The sequence below is a fragment of the Citrus clementina genome, unplaced genomic scaffold, assembly GCF_000493195.1.
Source record: "Citrus clementina cultivar Clemenules unplaced genomic scaffold, Citrus_clementina_v1.0 scaffold_7, whole genome shotgun sequence".
In the NCBI taxonomy this organism is placed as follows: Eukaryota; Viridiplantae; Streptophyta; class Magnoliopsida; order Sapindales; family Rutaceae; genus Citrus; species Citrus x clementina.
In genome coordinates this window covers 19,976,150-19,992,724 of record NW_006262075.1, presented here as the reverse complement: position 1 = coordinate 19,992,724, position 16,575 = coordinate 19,976,150, and the positions used below count along the sequence as shown (strand labels likewise).

General features: G+C 32.5%; 1 protein-coding gene across 1 annotated transcript; it reads right to left on the bottom strand.

The window, feature by feature from the left end:
- Positions 1-8,147: 8,147 nt before the first annotated feature.
- On the bottom strand, positions 8,148-10,253 carry LOC112097030. The gene has a single exon (XM_024181289.1). The coding sequence runs from the start codon at positions 10,251-10,253 to the stop codon at positions 8,148-8,150; it is 2,106 nt and encodes a 701-aa protein (XP_024037057.1).
- Between the last annotated feature and the right edge of the window lie 6,322 nt (positions 10,254-16,575).

The following is a 16,575-nucleotide window of genomic DNA, read 5'->3' as shown; positions in this document are numbered from 1 at the left end:
ACTATTGCACTTGGCAGTTAGAAAACTTCTACTTTATATGCCACTAATCTAAGTTTTAAATGCAACCATAAACACCATTAATTAATTTTTCTGAATTTATTCATGGCTCGTGGTGGTAGAGAGATTCCTATTGCCTTTAAGGGGAAATTGACCCTTCATCCAGAAGGCTAAATTAGTGAAGTCCCTACCAACTTTTATGTTGCCCTTACTATAATCATATAACAGCCCTTACTATGATCATATAACATCATTTTATTATGCTTTTTTTAAACATAAGTTTAAAGATATGGAGAGTGAAATGTCTACACATGCAGCGTTCTTAAATTTATATATTTTTGTAATATATATATATGATTCTTTAAAAGAAGTAGAGGCTGAAATTCTCTGCAAGAAGATTTTATCAGAGAATTATTTTTTAACAAAGATAAAAGATAAGTTAATTAAATTATTATATCTGTTTATTTCTTATTCTCTAATTAAAAAGTAAAAGTCGATTTTTTTTTTTCCATGTACCTTCGATCACTATGACACTATTTTCAGTTTAGCGTCAGCAACTTGACAAGTTTTTTTTCTAGCTCTTAATGAATGTATATTGTTTTGCCATGGTGTAAGGAATAATCAGGCTTGTCCTGTTGTCCAAATCAGATAGGCAAAATATCAATATCTACAAAATATATATATATATGAAAAGATGGATTGAATATAACTCATCTAAATCAATCAATTTCTTTCTTATAGCATGACCCGGAACTTGAATTGATTGGTGAGAGGCCAGTAGCAATATTAAAGATAAGTTCCAACGGGTTGAGACAAAAGTTTGAAACTGACAAATAAATTGTACGATTTCTTTTTTTTTTCCTAAGAAATTAAGTGTCTGGTTGGAATCGAGCATAGGACGATGTCTCCTCCATTCTTTAATGTTTATACTAACGTTACTATTATAGCATTTAATTTAAGAAGGCTTGTTAATTTCAATTAATTATTACTACTTTGGCAACTTGCAATTGTCTGTAATTTATTCTAAATAAAACCTTGCATGCGAGTATGCGATGTCTCAAGATAGACTTAATTATTAACTGTAGTGCTTAATTAGAGGAAGAGTTTCTAGTGGTAGTGGAGAGCTTTAGCAAAAGCAACTTAAGCAACTCAAGTGCTGTCAATGGAATGTATATCCAAAGTAGAGAGGTCTGCATGATATTGGACCTCCATGTCACTAACAATATTAAAATTTCCATACCATTAACAAATGAATGGACTAAGAATGACAATGAAACATCAATATATTTATTATAAGGGTTTGTTGAATATTAAAACAGAAGCTGATTTTCAAAATCTAGCCATTTGGGCAATTACAAGAGAGCTCAAAGCTCTTAATTTATTCCTTCCTCTACACATCCTAGCTACCTAATAAAAAGATGACGGCAACTTGAGCTTGAGTTTTTAATTTTATCTTTGAATATGGTGACGAGACTTGTAAACTTTTACATGATGTGGCTGAGAGAATATTCATTACCAGTCCCATAGTGCTAGTAGCAATTGCTATTCGATTGTCATTTGTCTTAGTAGATCATTTCTTTATCTTTGTGCTAGGAGCATGAACGTGGCCTAATAGATTGTCATTGGGCTATATATTCAGTTAACTCAATGGTCCGAGATTACGACTTAGACTCAATCCAGAAACTCGACACGGCGTCTCCCCCTCTTTTTTTTTTTTTCTTTTTTTTTTGACCCTTTTCATTTCAGTTTGAATTATCCAAGAAAGCTTCCTGTACCTCTCTATTCTCCCACCAGCTTCCTAAAACAAATTTCTGCATAAATAATTTATTTATTTATTTTTGCATCAAATCTCCAATATTTATTGCTTTCTACAGTAATAATATAGATTCACAACATTCAAGACTATTTGAGTTTTCTATCATCGGTGCATAATCGAAATAATAAAACAAGTATTTCACCATAACTGAAGGCCTATTTACCTAACTCATTTGTATCATTCAATTAGTACGACAAATAACTTCTTAAGAAAAGTAATGTATATAACATATCTTGAAGCACAAATTAAATTTTTGTAGTTTTCTTTATTGAATAAAACTTTCAGCATCTCTCTTATTTCTCCACAAATTTTCTCTAACGTCCAACGGTTTTGAAAGTTCGAGTAATTTAGGGATAAAGCTAAATTTCACGCAGATTATTTAATGGGGATAAAACTTACGGGTTTCGGCCCATTGTTTCAAGGTAGGAATGGCCGGGCCTTTAAGTCAACCTTAAATTGGGCTTTCAGACGGCGAGGAGGAATCCAACCTAAACACTTTCAATGCAAAATGCAAGAAACTGAAGTGATGAAAAACGAAAATGTTTGTGTCAATGTTGGAGACCTTAAAACGTGATCATAGAAATTTGATAACGGCTATATACTACTTAGCGTAACTGATAGTGTCGCCAATAATTTATTTATTGATTAGGTGATCGGCATCTCCTCTCCTTTTAACTTTAAGGTAGCAAGTTGCCGCCCTTTAATAGTTTTTTTTTTTCAATTTTTGCAAGTATAATTTTAAAAAATTTAAGACAAATAATCTATCTTTAATTTTCTTTTGGATTAGCTAATAGTTTTTCGATTTTTTAATTTTAGTTTTATAAATAACTATCACTACAAGAAAAAGTGCCTACCATGACAGGCAAAATCTGTTATAGTAGGGGGTGGATGACGGTTGTTCATACCGTCATTGTAGCCACCGTCAAGAATTGATGACAGAATAATACCAGTCATAATCTGTGATAAATATTTTTAGTCACATAACTGTCATAACTTTATTTAGAGAGGAATATAATAAATTTGAATTTGGCCCCTTTTTTTTTAAATTTGTGCGCCATATTTTGAATTTTTGGCGGGAAAATCAAATTTGGCGCGAAATGCAAATTATAATTAAATGAATTTTTTCAATTAAATCAAAAATTGAAATTATAATTAATAAAAAAGGGGTATTTTTTTTGCACCATGAAATTATTATCATTTTAATAACAATCCTGCAATTGATTTAGTAGAAATTAATATTTCATAAATTAGCTAATTAATTAGATTATTAAAATTAATATTGCAATTAAAAATTAACTGACAAAGAAAATGAAATGGATAACATTGACTAAGATTTCATAATTGTGAGCAAACATAATTTAATCAAATTTGAGAGTGACAAATCCAACATAAATAGAAGAAGAGTATTGTAACAACCTAAGAACTAAATTCCAGCAGCATGTACAACACAAATTAACAATGATCAGTTCAATTCCAGTAGCATAAGGAAGCCAAACAACAGAGTCATTTCTACCAACATGAACAAAGGCAACAACATAGTTCATTTCCAGCAACATTTCCAGCAACACTTCCAGCAACATAAGAGGAGCCAAAAATACTGATCAGACAAGGCCAGCAGTTCCCAAACGTGAAAATCCAACCTAAGAACAACCGAAATGTGTAAAATTGCATCAATATCCAGGAGCTATTTTCCAAACAAAGAAAAAAATTAGCGAACTCCAGCAGTACCCACCATCTTCATCATAATCCAACATAGAAGTATAATAAGCTAGATAACTGCCCAAGTAAAATATATTTCATCAATGAACTCACAATAACAACATAATAGGTAAGGGTTACCTCACATAACAGCAAGTACTCCAGAAAAATGGTTTGCCCACTCAATACGGACTTCATCTAATTCAGCATCAGAATATGTTGTCTTTCCGTTGAACTATTTATGAAAAATAAATATTTAGTGAAACTTTGAAACAAGACATGTTCTTTTTTATGAAGCAAATTATGATCAAGGAACTCACATTGTTCATTAGTAAAGAGAAGTCATTAATTAAGTCTTTCATGAATCTCATGACGTAAAATCCACACACGACTGAACTTGCTGATTGCTGTGGGACCTGTTCACAATCAGCAATTGTACAGTTCATTTTAATAACAATTAAGCATGGTAATATATAATTATAGTTAAGGTAATAGTTCAAACCTTTACGGATCTGACCATCTTATTATAATTCCATTTCTCCTTACCCTCTTGTGCTATAAACATTGTCATAGAGCTGTATACAAAAAAAAAATTGTAACAAAGTATCTGTAAATTATGTAAAAGTAATTTTATATTGACAATGGTATAAAAAAAATTGAACATACACTTTAATGAGCTCTTTTAAATCATCATCAGGATCTCCCCCATAAGAATCGAGATAATAAACTTCTTTTTTCAACACATCAAAGATGACCAGCACCCAATGATAACTATAATAAAAGAAAGAACAGTAAGGTAGCAATTTCAGTAAATTAAGGCAAGAAAAGAAATTAATATGAGTTGAAAAGTATTAAAGGAGCATATTAGGGATTATAAGCCATAAAGATGAATTGTCCCTTCTTTGCTTTTTTCAATCGATCACAAACTCCACGTGCCCTAAGGTCAAATGATGTAGTAGGATTACGTTCTTCGCCTAGTGAAACCAGACCTGGATGAATGAATCCAAATGGTTTCACTCCTCTTTTCCCAGGGAGAATGGAAGCATACAACATCCTGATAAACAATAGACAAACAATGTTAAAGTCCATTAATTGGGACTCCCATATAAAGTACACATAAAACTAGAATGATTATGAATCACTTACGCAATATAGACTTCGATTACGTTTACTCCTATAGCATCCATTGACAGAACTGCACTACAGTCACGCCTTCCAATATGAGCTCTAATCCCTTCCAAATGGAAAACACCATCATCCAGTAGATATGGAATCCATTCTTGGTCTGACATCTTAGCTTCGCACATTGTGCCAAACAACTGCAGTAACGGAATCTTGTTTCGTTGTACTCCTCCTGCATGCCTTGTGTTCCTCCTTATTGGCAAAGGCTTCACTGCAACTTTTTTGCCCTCGTCCTTGGTCTGTTTTACAGCATCTGTATGTCCTATCTCTATTATATCATTATGCTGTTCTGCTGATTCAAAGTTCAAATGTTTTTTTGTGCCTTGATGTTTAGGATTGCTATTTTTTTTTCCCTGTAACAAATCATCAGGCATCTCCACTGGGATTTCAGTTGGGTTCAATCTTGGACTCTTTCTTGCAATGACAGAGAATTTTTTGGCAGGTGTATTCTTGTTTTTGTTTGCTATGTCTGTCTCTTTCTTAGGTGTCCCTTGCTTCTTTTTTTTCAAATGATCAGGCTGTTACAAACATAATTGTTCAGTGTGATTGGCATAAATAGTTTCTAAATACTCTAAATTTCTCTTACAAAGTAGTTAACAGTATCAAATGACACCCCAGAAAGAACATATGTATAAATAGTAAACATACAGCAAACTAAATCCACAAATAACATGTAAGAACAGTAACTACAACAACCCTTATCCAGCAAAAGACTAAATCTAGAAATAATAAGAAAAATAGTAAACAAACTGACCTTTGTTGTTTCAGCAACTGCTTCAGCTTGAACATACTCTATGCCATCATCTCCAACAACATTATTGTTTTCACCAGGCACGCGAGGGTAGCTGGAACGTGCTATATCTGAATGACGAGGTGTTTTTCTTAGTTCATTTCTCATTTCTTCCAACTGCCGATTAATTGATTCCCTCCATAGACGGTCCTCTCTTTGCCTGTCTCTATCAGCAGGCCTCTGGTAAGTTTGAAAATACAGAGACGGGGTCACAAACTTGCCCACTCCTTGCATATGACCACATTTTGGAGCTTTTCCTAAAGATTGTGCGAGAATATCATTTTTTCCGGATGACCGCATCTTTCCTTTCTTAGCTTCCATCTCCAATTTATCCTACCACACAAATGAATTAAGTAAGCCAATGTTATCAAAGTATAAGTAATCACAAATAGAATTACAGTAGTAAGCAAAAACTTTCTTACGATTTTTTTAATAACTGGTTCAACATCGGGGTGGTATCCTCCGTTTTTCATTTGCCGAGCTCTCTTCCAAAAAACACTCCTGTCCACTTCTTTTTCAGTAAGGCCTGTTTCTGAGCACTGTAAAAAAGTTAATAAAAAGTTAAAATGTTAGTAACAATCATTATTAGCATTAACCAAACAACAGTAAAATGTTAGCAACTAACTCACAGTACATACCACTTCCTGCATTAACCCAACGTAACCTTTTCTACTTAGGCGATGATTAAACTTGTTTTGTGCCCGCCTAAGTTTATTCACACCACTAACTTTCTGCTTAAAACAACCAAACAAACAATGGATAAACCCATAAGGAAAAATGTCATAAGCATTGATATATTATTAACACTTGAATTAGACACTCACTTGAAATTTTTCAGATAGTCTTTCCTTTACAAACTTAATCCAACTTTCCTTAGCAATCGTGCTGTACCGTGCTGGTGGCTTGAAAAGCCTTTTACGGTCATTAACAAATGGTAAAACATAGTTCCTCATTAGAGTGTACTTAAAGTTCCGAAATGCAGCTCCGATGGCTTGTAGTACTTGCTTCCTACTTCGAGGATGAACCACGAAGTACACCTTCAAGTTTCATTATGAAAATGTGAGATTTTTCCAGCCACAATAAAACTAGAGTAATCATCTAAAGGAAATTATTTTATACCTTAACAGACTCCCATAGACGCTCCTTCGTATCATCTGGAACTCTACGCCAATCGTTGTAGAGGATTGGAATTGATGTACGAGCCAAAACACCAATATACGTAGCCAGCTCAATGGCTTCTTCACCAACTGGAACACCAAGGCTGTTGTATTTAACCACAAACCTTCCACTTCTTTTCCTCTTTTTGTTTTGTTCTGACCCAACAGTGCCACCTCTGCTTCGCTTACTGCTGCTCTCAGGTTCATCCTCGTTCCCATCTCCAAACTCATCAAGATCAGGGACATGATCGGCCAGGGGCGTTTCAGGATCATATCCTTCGCGGATAAGTGCCTCATGGTACTCTGATTCCTCACCAACAAATCCATCATTTTGTTCATCTAAAAACTCATCGAAATGGGCATCAGATTGCTCAGGTGAAGAACTCTCAGGGACATTTTTTCTCTTATCCATGATGAATATCACAACTGCAGAACAAAATCAAATGATGAGAATACACTACCATATAAAAACTGCCAAAAAATATAAAATAAAATAATAATAGATACCATAAATACTTCTTGTATTAACCTTAACATATATCATTTTGAGAGGGACTCAACAAACAGCTCATGCAAACAAACACAGAAACGATATTCAAGGTCCAATCCAAATTCCCTCTTTGCTGTCTCGTGCGTACATTTCAGAATCATCGTCAATAGAGTTTATGCTATTAGCACTTGGAAATTCAGTAGTCAACGAAGGGTATTCCACTGCATCTTCGCTTCTTTGTGTGGGTTTACCTCTTCTAGGCATTTGGCATACAACTGACCACTTCTTATCAAGCTGATCAGGTATATAAAAAACTTGGTTGGCTTGAGAAACTAAAATAAATGGATCAGATTTATGACCCATTCGTTGCAAGTCTACCAAAGTAAATCCGAGTCTATCCTTCATAACACCACCTCTGGTATGTACCCAGTCACACTTCATTATTGGAATTCTAAAGATAACATAATCTAGATCCCAAATCTCTTTAATCACTTCATAGTATGTGATGTTAGAAGTGACAGGATTTTTATCTTTTGAACTTGTGACTGAAATTGTTTGTGCAACCAATGACACTCCACTATTTTGAGTAACTCTATTTAAGTCTCGATCTCTTGTAACAAAGTGAAAACCATTTATGTCATATCCAGGATGTTAGAAAACATAAGGACGAGGCCCTTGGGATAACCAACGGATTGTTTGAGTAACAACGTCACCGTTCTCTATCAACATATTTACCTATTATTAATCAATAGGAATATAATGTTAAACAAGCACAAACCGAAACAGAAAGGAAAAAATGAATTAATTAAACTAATGTTATCAAAACCTTATCTGTTAGCCAATCTGCAAATGTTCGGTTGTGTTCATCTTGCAACCACTTCTCATTTTTTCGTGGATGGCAAAGTTGTAACCAATCCTCATGCTCTCTAAAAATCAGTTAAAAGGACAAAATTTTCAGGTTCCTAAACTACCAAAACCTGACAAATATAAAGCTAAAATAACACAAGTTAGATAACATCACCTTATATAAGGCTGAACTTCCTTAGTGTTATGCAAAACATACAAGTGTGCTTGATCTAATGAAGTTCGATCAACTTCCACCATTTGTCCACCACTCATGGGCTTGTCAATTTCTAAATTCTGCACATGTCCAGGTGGAACCCCAATTGTGGGCATGTTTTCCAAGTATTCTGCACAAAATTCTAATGCTTCCTCGGCAATATAACTCTCCGCTATGCAACCCTCAGGACAGTTACGGTTTCGAACATAGCCTTTTAGAGTTTTCATGTATCGCTCAAAAGGATACATCCACCGAAAATATACGGGACCACATTGTCTAACTTCACTCACTAAGTGAATAGTAAGATGAACCATTATGTCAAAAAAAGAAGGGGGAAAACATTTTTCAAGCAAGCACAAAGTCTCTACGATGTTTTTCTCCAATTCATCTAGCATTGTCACGTCAATCACAGTCCCACACAACAAATTAAAGAAGAAACAAAACCTAATGATAGCTTCTTTGACATGTTTGGGCAGCACACACCTTACGGCAATTGGCAAAAGTTGTTGCATAAGAACATGACAGTCATGAGACTTAAGACCCTGGAGTTTAAAGTCCTTTTTTGAAACAAGATTCCTAATATTTAAAGAGTATCCAGTAGGAACCTTGATACTTTTCAAAGCTGCACAAAATCTTGCTTTTTCCTCCTTAGTTAAGGTGTGGCAAGCAGGAGGAAGCCATGTACGATTGTTGTTTCCTTTAACTTGTGGTGCTAAGGTGGGCCTAATTTTCATTTCCAAGAGATCCATCCTCGACTTCAGTCCATCTTTGGACTTTCCAGGAATATGTAGCAGTGTACCGTAGATGTTCTCACACACATTCTTTTCAATGTGCATAACATCTAATTGATGCCGCACAAGCAAGTGCTTCCAATACTCTAAATTATAAAATATAGATTTCTTCTTCCACCACGCGAGATCATTATTGTTCGCACTTTTACGCTTTTTACTGTTGCTTTTCCCCCATCTATTATCAATAGAGTCGACCAACTGGAAAATTTCCTCCCCGTTTAACAATTTTGGAGGGGTTTCATCACACACACTATTGTCAAAGGCTTTTGCTTGGAACCGAAATTTATGACCATGAGGAAGCCAAAGCCGATGCCCAATGTATACATTTTTTCCACTGTGTTTAAGTCTACATTTTGGTGTTTCTACACCACAATATGGGCAGGCATAATATCCTTTAACAGTACATCCTGCTAAATTTCCGTATGCCGGGAAGTCATTTATTGTCCATAGTAATACAACCCGCAAATTAAAGTACTCATTTTTGTAGGCATCATATGCCTCCACCCCAACATCCCATAAAGTTTGCAAATCCTCAATAAGAGGTTGCAAATACACATCAATATCTAAACCCGGTTGTTGAGGACCAGAAATCAAGAGGGACAACATCATGAATTTTCGTTTCATGCACAACCATGGTGGAAGATTATAAGTAATAAGAATTATTGGCCAGCAGCTATATGTACTACTAAGAGAGCTATGTGGATTGATTCCATCAACTGATAGAGCTAGGCGAAGGTTTCTAGGATCGGATGCAAAGATCGGCCATTTCTCATCTACTAACTTCCAAGATGGTGAGTCAGCCGGATGTCGGAGTTTACCATCAACCATCCTCTCATTTGCATGCCAAGTCAAGTCCCTAGCAGTTTCGGATGACTGAAACATGCGCTTAAACCTAGGTATAGGAGGAAAATACCATAAAGTTTTTGCAGGAACCCCTTTCCTATATTGGTCTACAGTACCATCCTTTTTCTTCCATCTACATAACCCACAAGTAGGACATTCCAAAAGACCTTCATACTCTTTTCTGTAGAGTATGCAATCATTTGGGCAAGCATGAATTTTAACATATTCTAAGCCCAAAGCTGACATTGTCTTTTTGGCCTCATACATAGAGGTTGGAATTTCATTATTTTTAGGGAAAGCATCTGCTAAAACACTCAACAATGCAGAAACGCTACTGTCAGACCACCCAAATCTACCCTTCACATTGAACAATTTCACTAAAAAGGATAACTTAGTAAATCTACCCACAACAACCCTTATAAGCATCATTAACCATTTCTAACTCATTACCATTGTCAAACTCTATATTTTGTTGCTGAAAATGGTTTTCTCTTTGAGGAGAAGAACTCTTACGAATCTCTTCCCCGTGCCAAAACCAATTGTCGTATTTCAGAGGAGAAGAACTCTTACGAATCTCTTCCCCGTGCCAAAACCAATTGTCGTATTTCACATCAAAACCATGCATATATAAATGATCTTTTACAGTTGTAGGTGTTTAAAATGATAAATTCCCACAATCAACGCATGGACACCTAATGACGCTACTCCCTGCAGCATTTTTTATAGCAAAATTTATAAATTTCTGGACACCCTCTTCATATTCTGTCGACAGTCGATTACATTGAATCCAAGATTTATCCATTTCGGGCTTAATAATTAATGTTCCTGACATATACATAAAACAAAGAAAGAATGTACATACTTAGAATATTTGTCTAATGTTATAACACCATGTGAACTAAACAAATTTTAAAATTACAAATATAGCAAACAAGAAAGCTGATAAACTGAATTTCATACTTTTCAAAAGTTCACTCTCCTACTATACTATAAATATAATAAATAAGACAGACCCCACAACAAACACATTACATAGTATCATAATTATAAATTTAAAGATATGTAAATTTTAAGCAAGTGTATAACAACTTCAATCTACGTCAAATAATAGAGGATAAGAAATGGAACTTACCAAATTAAACACAACAATCTGCTGTTATATCCAATTCCAGGTACAAATCCAGCAACAATATTGATTACTGAAATATATTTTGAATGATCAGTTGATAAAATTCCAAAACTTGGATTCAAGAGGGCTAAAAAGGTACCAATAAATTACATTAATCATATGAGTAAGCCTAAGAAGAAATAATAAACTACAACTTCAAATAATATACATCAGTAGAACAAAAATGAAAGCAAACACAAAGAAAAGCTTCAAGTACCTTAATACAATGCCTTCAACAATTCAAGAACATCGAACTGTCACGTTTATGCAGCAATCACAACTATTTATATTTGACACGCAAATGTTACGACTCAAGACAACAACAGTAACAATAATACCACCAGATGCAAAATAGCTACAACATCACATGCATAGGTAGATGACAATGAGATGTGAGAATCCCTCAATTTTACATAACAGAATCAGTTACTAAAAGTCCCTCCTCAGGCTTTGTTATAGACATTTCAGGCCAATATCACCATCTTCATAAACAAACACTCATTTAACTTAACGAAGCTTCAATATCAGAAATAGCTAGAAAAAAAATTCACACACAAACACATGAATATAATTCAGAATTACCTAGAATAAAAAAAAATTAACAGCATTATGCAATGCACGATTACAACTCAAAACAGAACTCAAAATTAACAACATTATATCTTCCTGGGAAATTATTTAGTAAATTGATTACCGAAATATATGCAATATATGCAATACATGCAAATACATTTCAATTTTTTACAAATTATTTACTACTTTACATAAAAGTTCAATAAATAGTCAAAATTAAATACATGCAAATGCAGCAATGACTCACCCGTGGGCGTGAAGCTTCAATTCACCGTCAAGCCTAGGGTTTCAACTTCGGCAACAACGATTTGGGTCTTCTTTCACAGTAAGCGATTGGGTTTCTTTCAGTCAATAAAAGTACCCTGGATGTTGTTCTCATTCCAATTTGGGTTTCGATTAGCACTGACTTCGTCCCAGCAAAGAGAGATGATTCAATGAAACAACCAGAATGATTTTGAAACTATGGGTGTTTGGGTGTCGTTAGTTTGCTATGGCTGGCCTTTGAGGGTTTGCTCCAAGTGTGCTAATCGATTTTGAGATTCGACAATAACGCTTGCAAATTTTCTGAACACTTAGAAAAAAATTTCCCTCTTTTCTCACAAAAATGTTTCCCCCCTTAACAAAACGCAATGTTTTATTAATTGTTTTTTGTTATTTACGTCTGTTATCCTCAAACTTGCGAAACATACAACTGAGACGACATCGTTTCACTTCTATTTTAGTAATATAATATTTTTAAAAATTAAGTCAAACCCGCGCAATTAAAGTCAACATAAAAAATCAGTCTTTCATTCTTGATAGTCAAATAATTTATCACTAGTCTATCATAATTTCTTGATATATGATATTTATATCACCAATATATCATAATTTCTTGATAAACGATATTTCTATCACAAATATGTCATAAGTGTATGACAGAAAATAAATCTATCACGATTCTATTGTTGTAGGCCTCCAGACCAAAAACTGTCACACAGAGGACTGTCATAGTAGATACTTTTTCTTGTAGTGTATCTACATATTTTAATACAATGAAAAAATTCAATATTTCAAATAAAATGTATTACATATAACATATGATTTACATTATTGGACTAAATATAAAATGAGCCTACTGAGAGATTAAAATCATTTTCTTAGATTTAGGCCAAATTGTGTATGCACATGTGTGTATAAAGTTAAAGTTTTATCTTAATTTTATTCAAATATATCTTAATTTTATTCAAATATACAAATAACTTATGTTCGTAATTAAAGAAAACAAATATGTAAAAATATATAAATAATTAAATAACTTATTATTCTATGTAGTTAATAAAAAATAAATAATTTCTTACATTTATTAAAATCATATGAGATTCAACTTAACAGATGACGCGTAGTTTGTTAAGTAAAACAGATAAATGTCATATGATCTATAGGTTAATAAATAAAATGACATATATTTTGATTTATTTTTCAGGAGATGCTTAGGAAAAGGGACAGGAGAAACGTAGGTCTGGACACGTGTTATTAGTTGGGATTGTAGAATTTTCGAATTTTTCACCTATGAAATCTTGGCGGTGTTCGTGGTTCTTTAACTTGTTCCACCTTGTTCTCTTTAGCTTCTTTTAATACGCTTTATGGATCTTCAAGCTGTTTGCCACTTCTAAGTAGGGTTGGCAATGGGACGGGATGAGAAGAGAATTGTCAATTTTAATTCTATCATGTAAATGTTAATGGGATAAAAAAAAAGTCTTATTATTGTCCCTTTATTTTTTTAGGATAAAATTTTTTCTTAATCCAATCGTGTTAAATATCATGTCCAGCTTATTATCCTAAATAGTTTCAAATATATAAATAAATAAATTTTGACTTTTTTTTTCTTTTAAGGATCATCATAATTCAATATAGTAAAAATCTTGAATAAATACAAAGTAGAATAATCAAATAATAGTTTTTTTTACTACATGCATGTTCAAATATATATAATTTTATGCTAACATTTTTTATTTGTCTGTTTGATTCCATTGCATATTAATATTAAGATTTACGCTTCAAAAACTATAAATTTGGGCAGAAACTAACTTAGACTATGTTAAAATATCCAATAATTCAATAATATAATAATAAAACAAACCAACAGTTAGAGTTGGCAATGTGATAGGATGGGACGAGATATGCCAATCTCAATTCTGACTCGTATATGCAAATAGAATAAAAAATATCTCATTCTCGTCCCTTTACTTTTTTGTTGATAAAAATATGTTCCAATTCTGATCTAAACGAGATGGGATCTTGTAGGATTCCATTCTAACAGGAAAAATTGCCATCCCTACTTCTAAGTGTAATTGCCTTCACTTGCTCCTTTAAAACTATCATGGTGTTACTTAGGAAAGAGCTTGTGTTCTGTAGGATAATAAGTTTACCATCTAACACATTTGAACCTTAATATTTCAGAAAGCTGTAACTTGATTTTGTAGAGTTAATTTAGTCTTTATCATAAACAGCGTAAAATTATTTTCTAAATTTTAAATAGCAAGAGCTTGATTATGGAACCTGATCTTGGATTTAGTGATTAATTATGTGATGAGCTTCTCCATATTGGACTTCTTTTTTATGGCTAGAACCTTAATGAAGGCTGCACCATAGTTTGACTGCTGCTCCATGAAAAATTCGGATAGCTTCTCTAAGCTAGATTGTAGGTATCAGAATAAGGATTATGTTGATGCTGATAAGTTGGATACCAAATGAGCTTGTTCGGTAGTAGATGGTGCAAAAGAATTTCCAACTTGACATTCATCACTTGCGTGGATGCCTCTACAAAAATCACATACATCGCTTGGAGCAAACATGACATTGGAGTTCTTATTTACTATTTGCTTTTTGAGTTCTGCAACCTTGACAAATAAAGCAGTAACAACATCAATGTGATGGATTCCTGTCGTTCTTGCTGGAGGCATTTGGTCTAAAGGCCATTGAGATTGCTTCAAGATGATTAATACATGGGTCCTACATGGAATTCGCAACTTTTATATTCGCTCGATGACCATGCGAAACATGGGATAAGCATGGGATTAGACAAAACTTGTTCAATCACAAGATTTATCCAACGCACCAAACAACTTTTATATTCACTCCTTAGAGATGGCAATAAGGTAGAATGGGAGTAGGGAGACTTACCCCATTCTCCAGCTCATTAAAAGTTTCACCCTAATTCTCTAATAAATTTAGTAGGGTGAAGATAGGCAATCTCCATGTGGGCTGGGCGGACCCAATACTTATTGTTATCTTGGTTTAAATTTTAAAATTTATATTTTGAAGTCAATATAAAAATTTATAAGTAGACAAAAGCACATTAAATAAAAGGAACACTAAGAACTCAATCCCCATAAATATGTACTATAAACAAGGTAATTATAAAAAAAGAGTAGAAACAAAAGACAATTTAAATATCAAAACACTATTTTTCAATTATGGAATCTAACATTACAACCTATAATAACTTGTAATTATATAAGGATTAAGAAATAAATTAGGAATTCTAAACTAAAATAAATTAATATCTATAATTACAATCAATTAAAAATTATAAGTAAAACTTTATTTTGAAATCAAGTACTAAATTACCAAGCTTAATAAATTAAAGAATTAAAATTTATTCATCCATTCAAATTATAAAAGTATTATTAGTTAAAAAATTTAATAATAAACTAAATTCAATTCAGCAAAAAAGTACTTGGATGCAGTTGTTTCTTTATCAGGTGCTCTAACTCTTTTTAAAGAACTAGATATTGATAATCCTTCTATCAAAAGCTCCTTAAAATAATCAAATTTTATTTTTTAACTTGTCCTCCTAGTTAATGGAACTAAAAAATGAAGTCTAAAAATTCATATAAAAAATTTATGAAAATATTGATAATTGTTACTATATGTTGTTTTTATAAGTATTTTTAATACCATTGATGATGTTATATTACATTGACATATTTGTTTTTCAATTAGAAGTTTTTTAAAATAAATTAAAGCAGTAATAAAATTTTAGCTCCTTAATATTTACAATCTATTCAATAAATATATAGTTTAATCATTTTACAAAATAAGTCACTAATTTCAATTGAAAAAATATAATTGAATTAGGGATATATTTGAAAATAAAATAAAAACTCTATTATTATATGAAATTGATGAAAACATAAGAGTAATTGAGTTAGGGACATATTTGAATATAAAATAAAAACTCTATTGTTATACTAAATTGATGAAATCGTAGGGGTAATGAATTAGGGACTTATATGAAAAAAATAACAATTATATTATTTTACTAAATTCGTAAAAATGTATGGGATATAAATGATTTTTTCTGGACTGGACGGGGCTACATCCCGATCTAGCCCATGCATATCCTCTGCATGTGGGAAATAATTTCTCTATCCGCATCGTGTTTCTCATATATTATTTTATAATAGTTATGAATACATAATTTAGTAAATTAAAAATTAAAAATTTAAATAAAATTATCACCATATTATAAAATATTTAAATTATAAAAAAATCTCTAAAAATTTGAAATAATATCTTGAAGTGATATCATGTATAGCATTGTTTTAAATCCTTCTTTGTTAACGGTTTCATCTTCTCTTTATCTTATTCATATAGCCTATGAATATAAAGTTTATCATTCTTTTATAAATGAACCAATGTTTTAAGATAGAATAAGAACTATATGAGAGGGTTTTCTTTTAGTTATATTTAATTTATATTAAGTAAAAATAAAAAAAGAAAATGTGTTAACCAACATTGATAATTAATAAAACAAAAATTAAAAATTAAAAATTAAAAAATATTTACATATAATAGGGATTATGTGAAGGTGTGGTGGGGGGTAAAAAATCAAATCCCACACATTAAGAATTTGGTTATTATTTTTTTTCCATTCACCACCCTATTTATTAAAAATTATTCAAAATTCACCTCATTCGGGATGAGGCCTCAAACCCGTGTAAAAGTTTACCATCCCTATCACTC

Coding starts and splice junctions, on each gene's coding strand:
- LOC112097030 (XM_024181289.1), bottom strand. CDS start 10,253: ATGATGCTTATAAGGGTTGTTGTGGGTAGATTTACTAAGTTATCCTTT.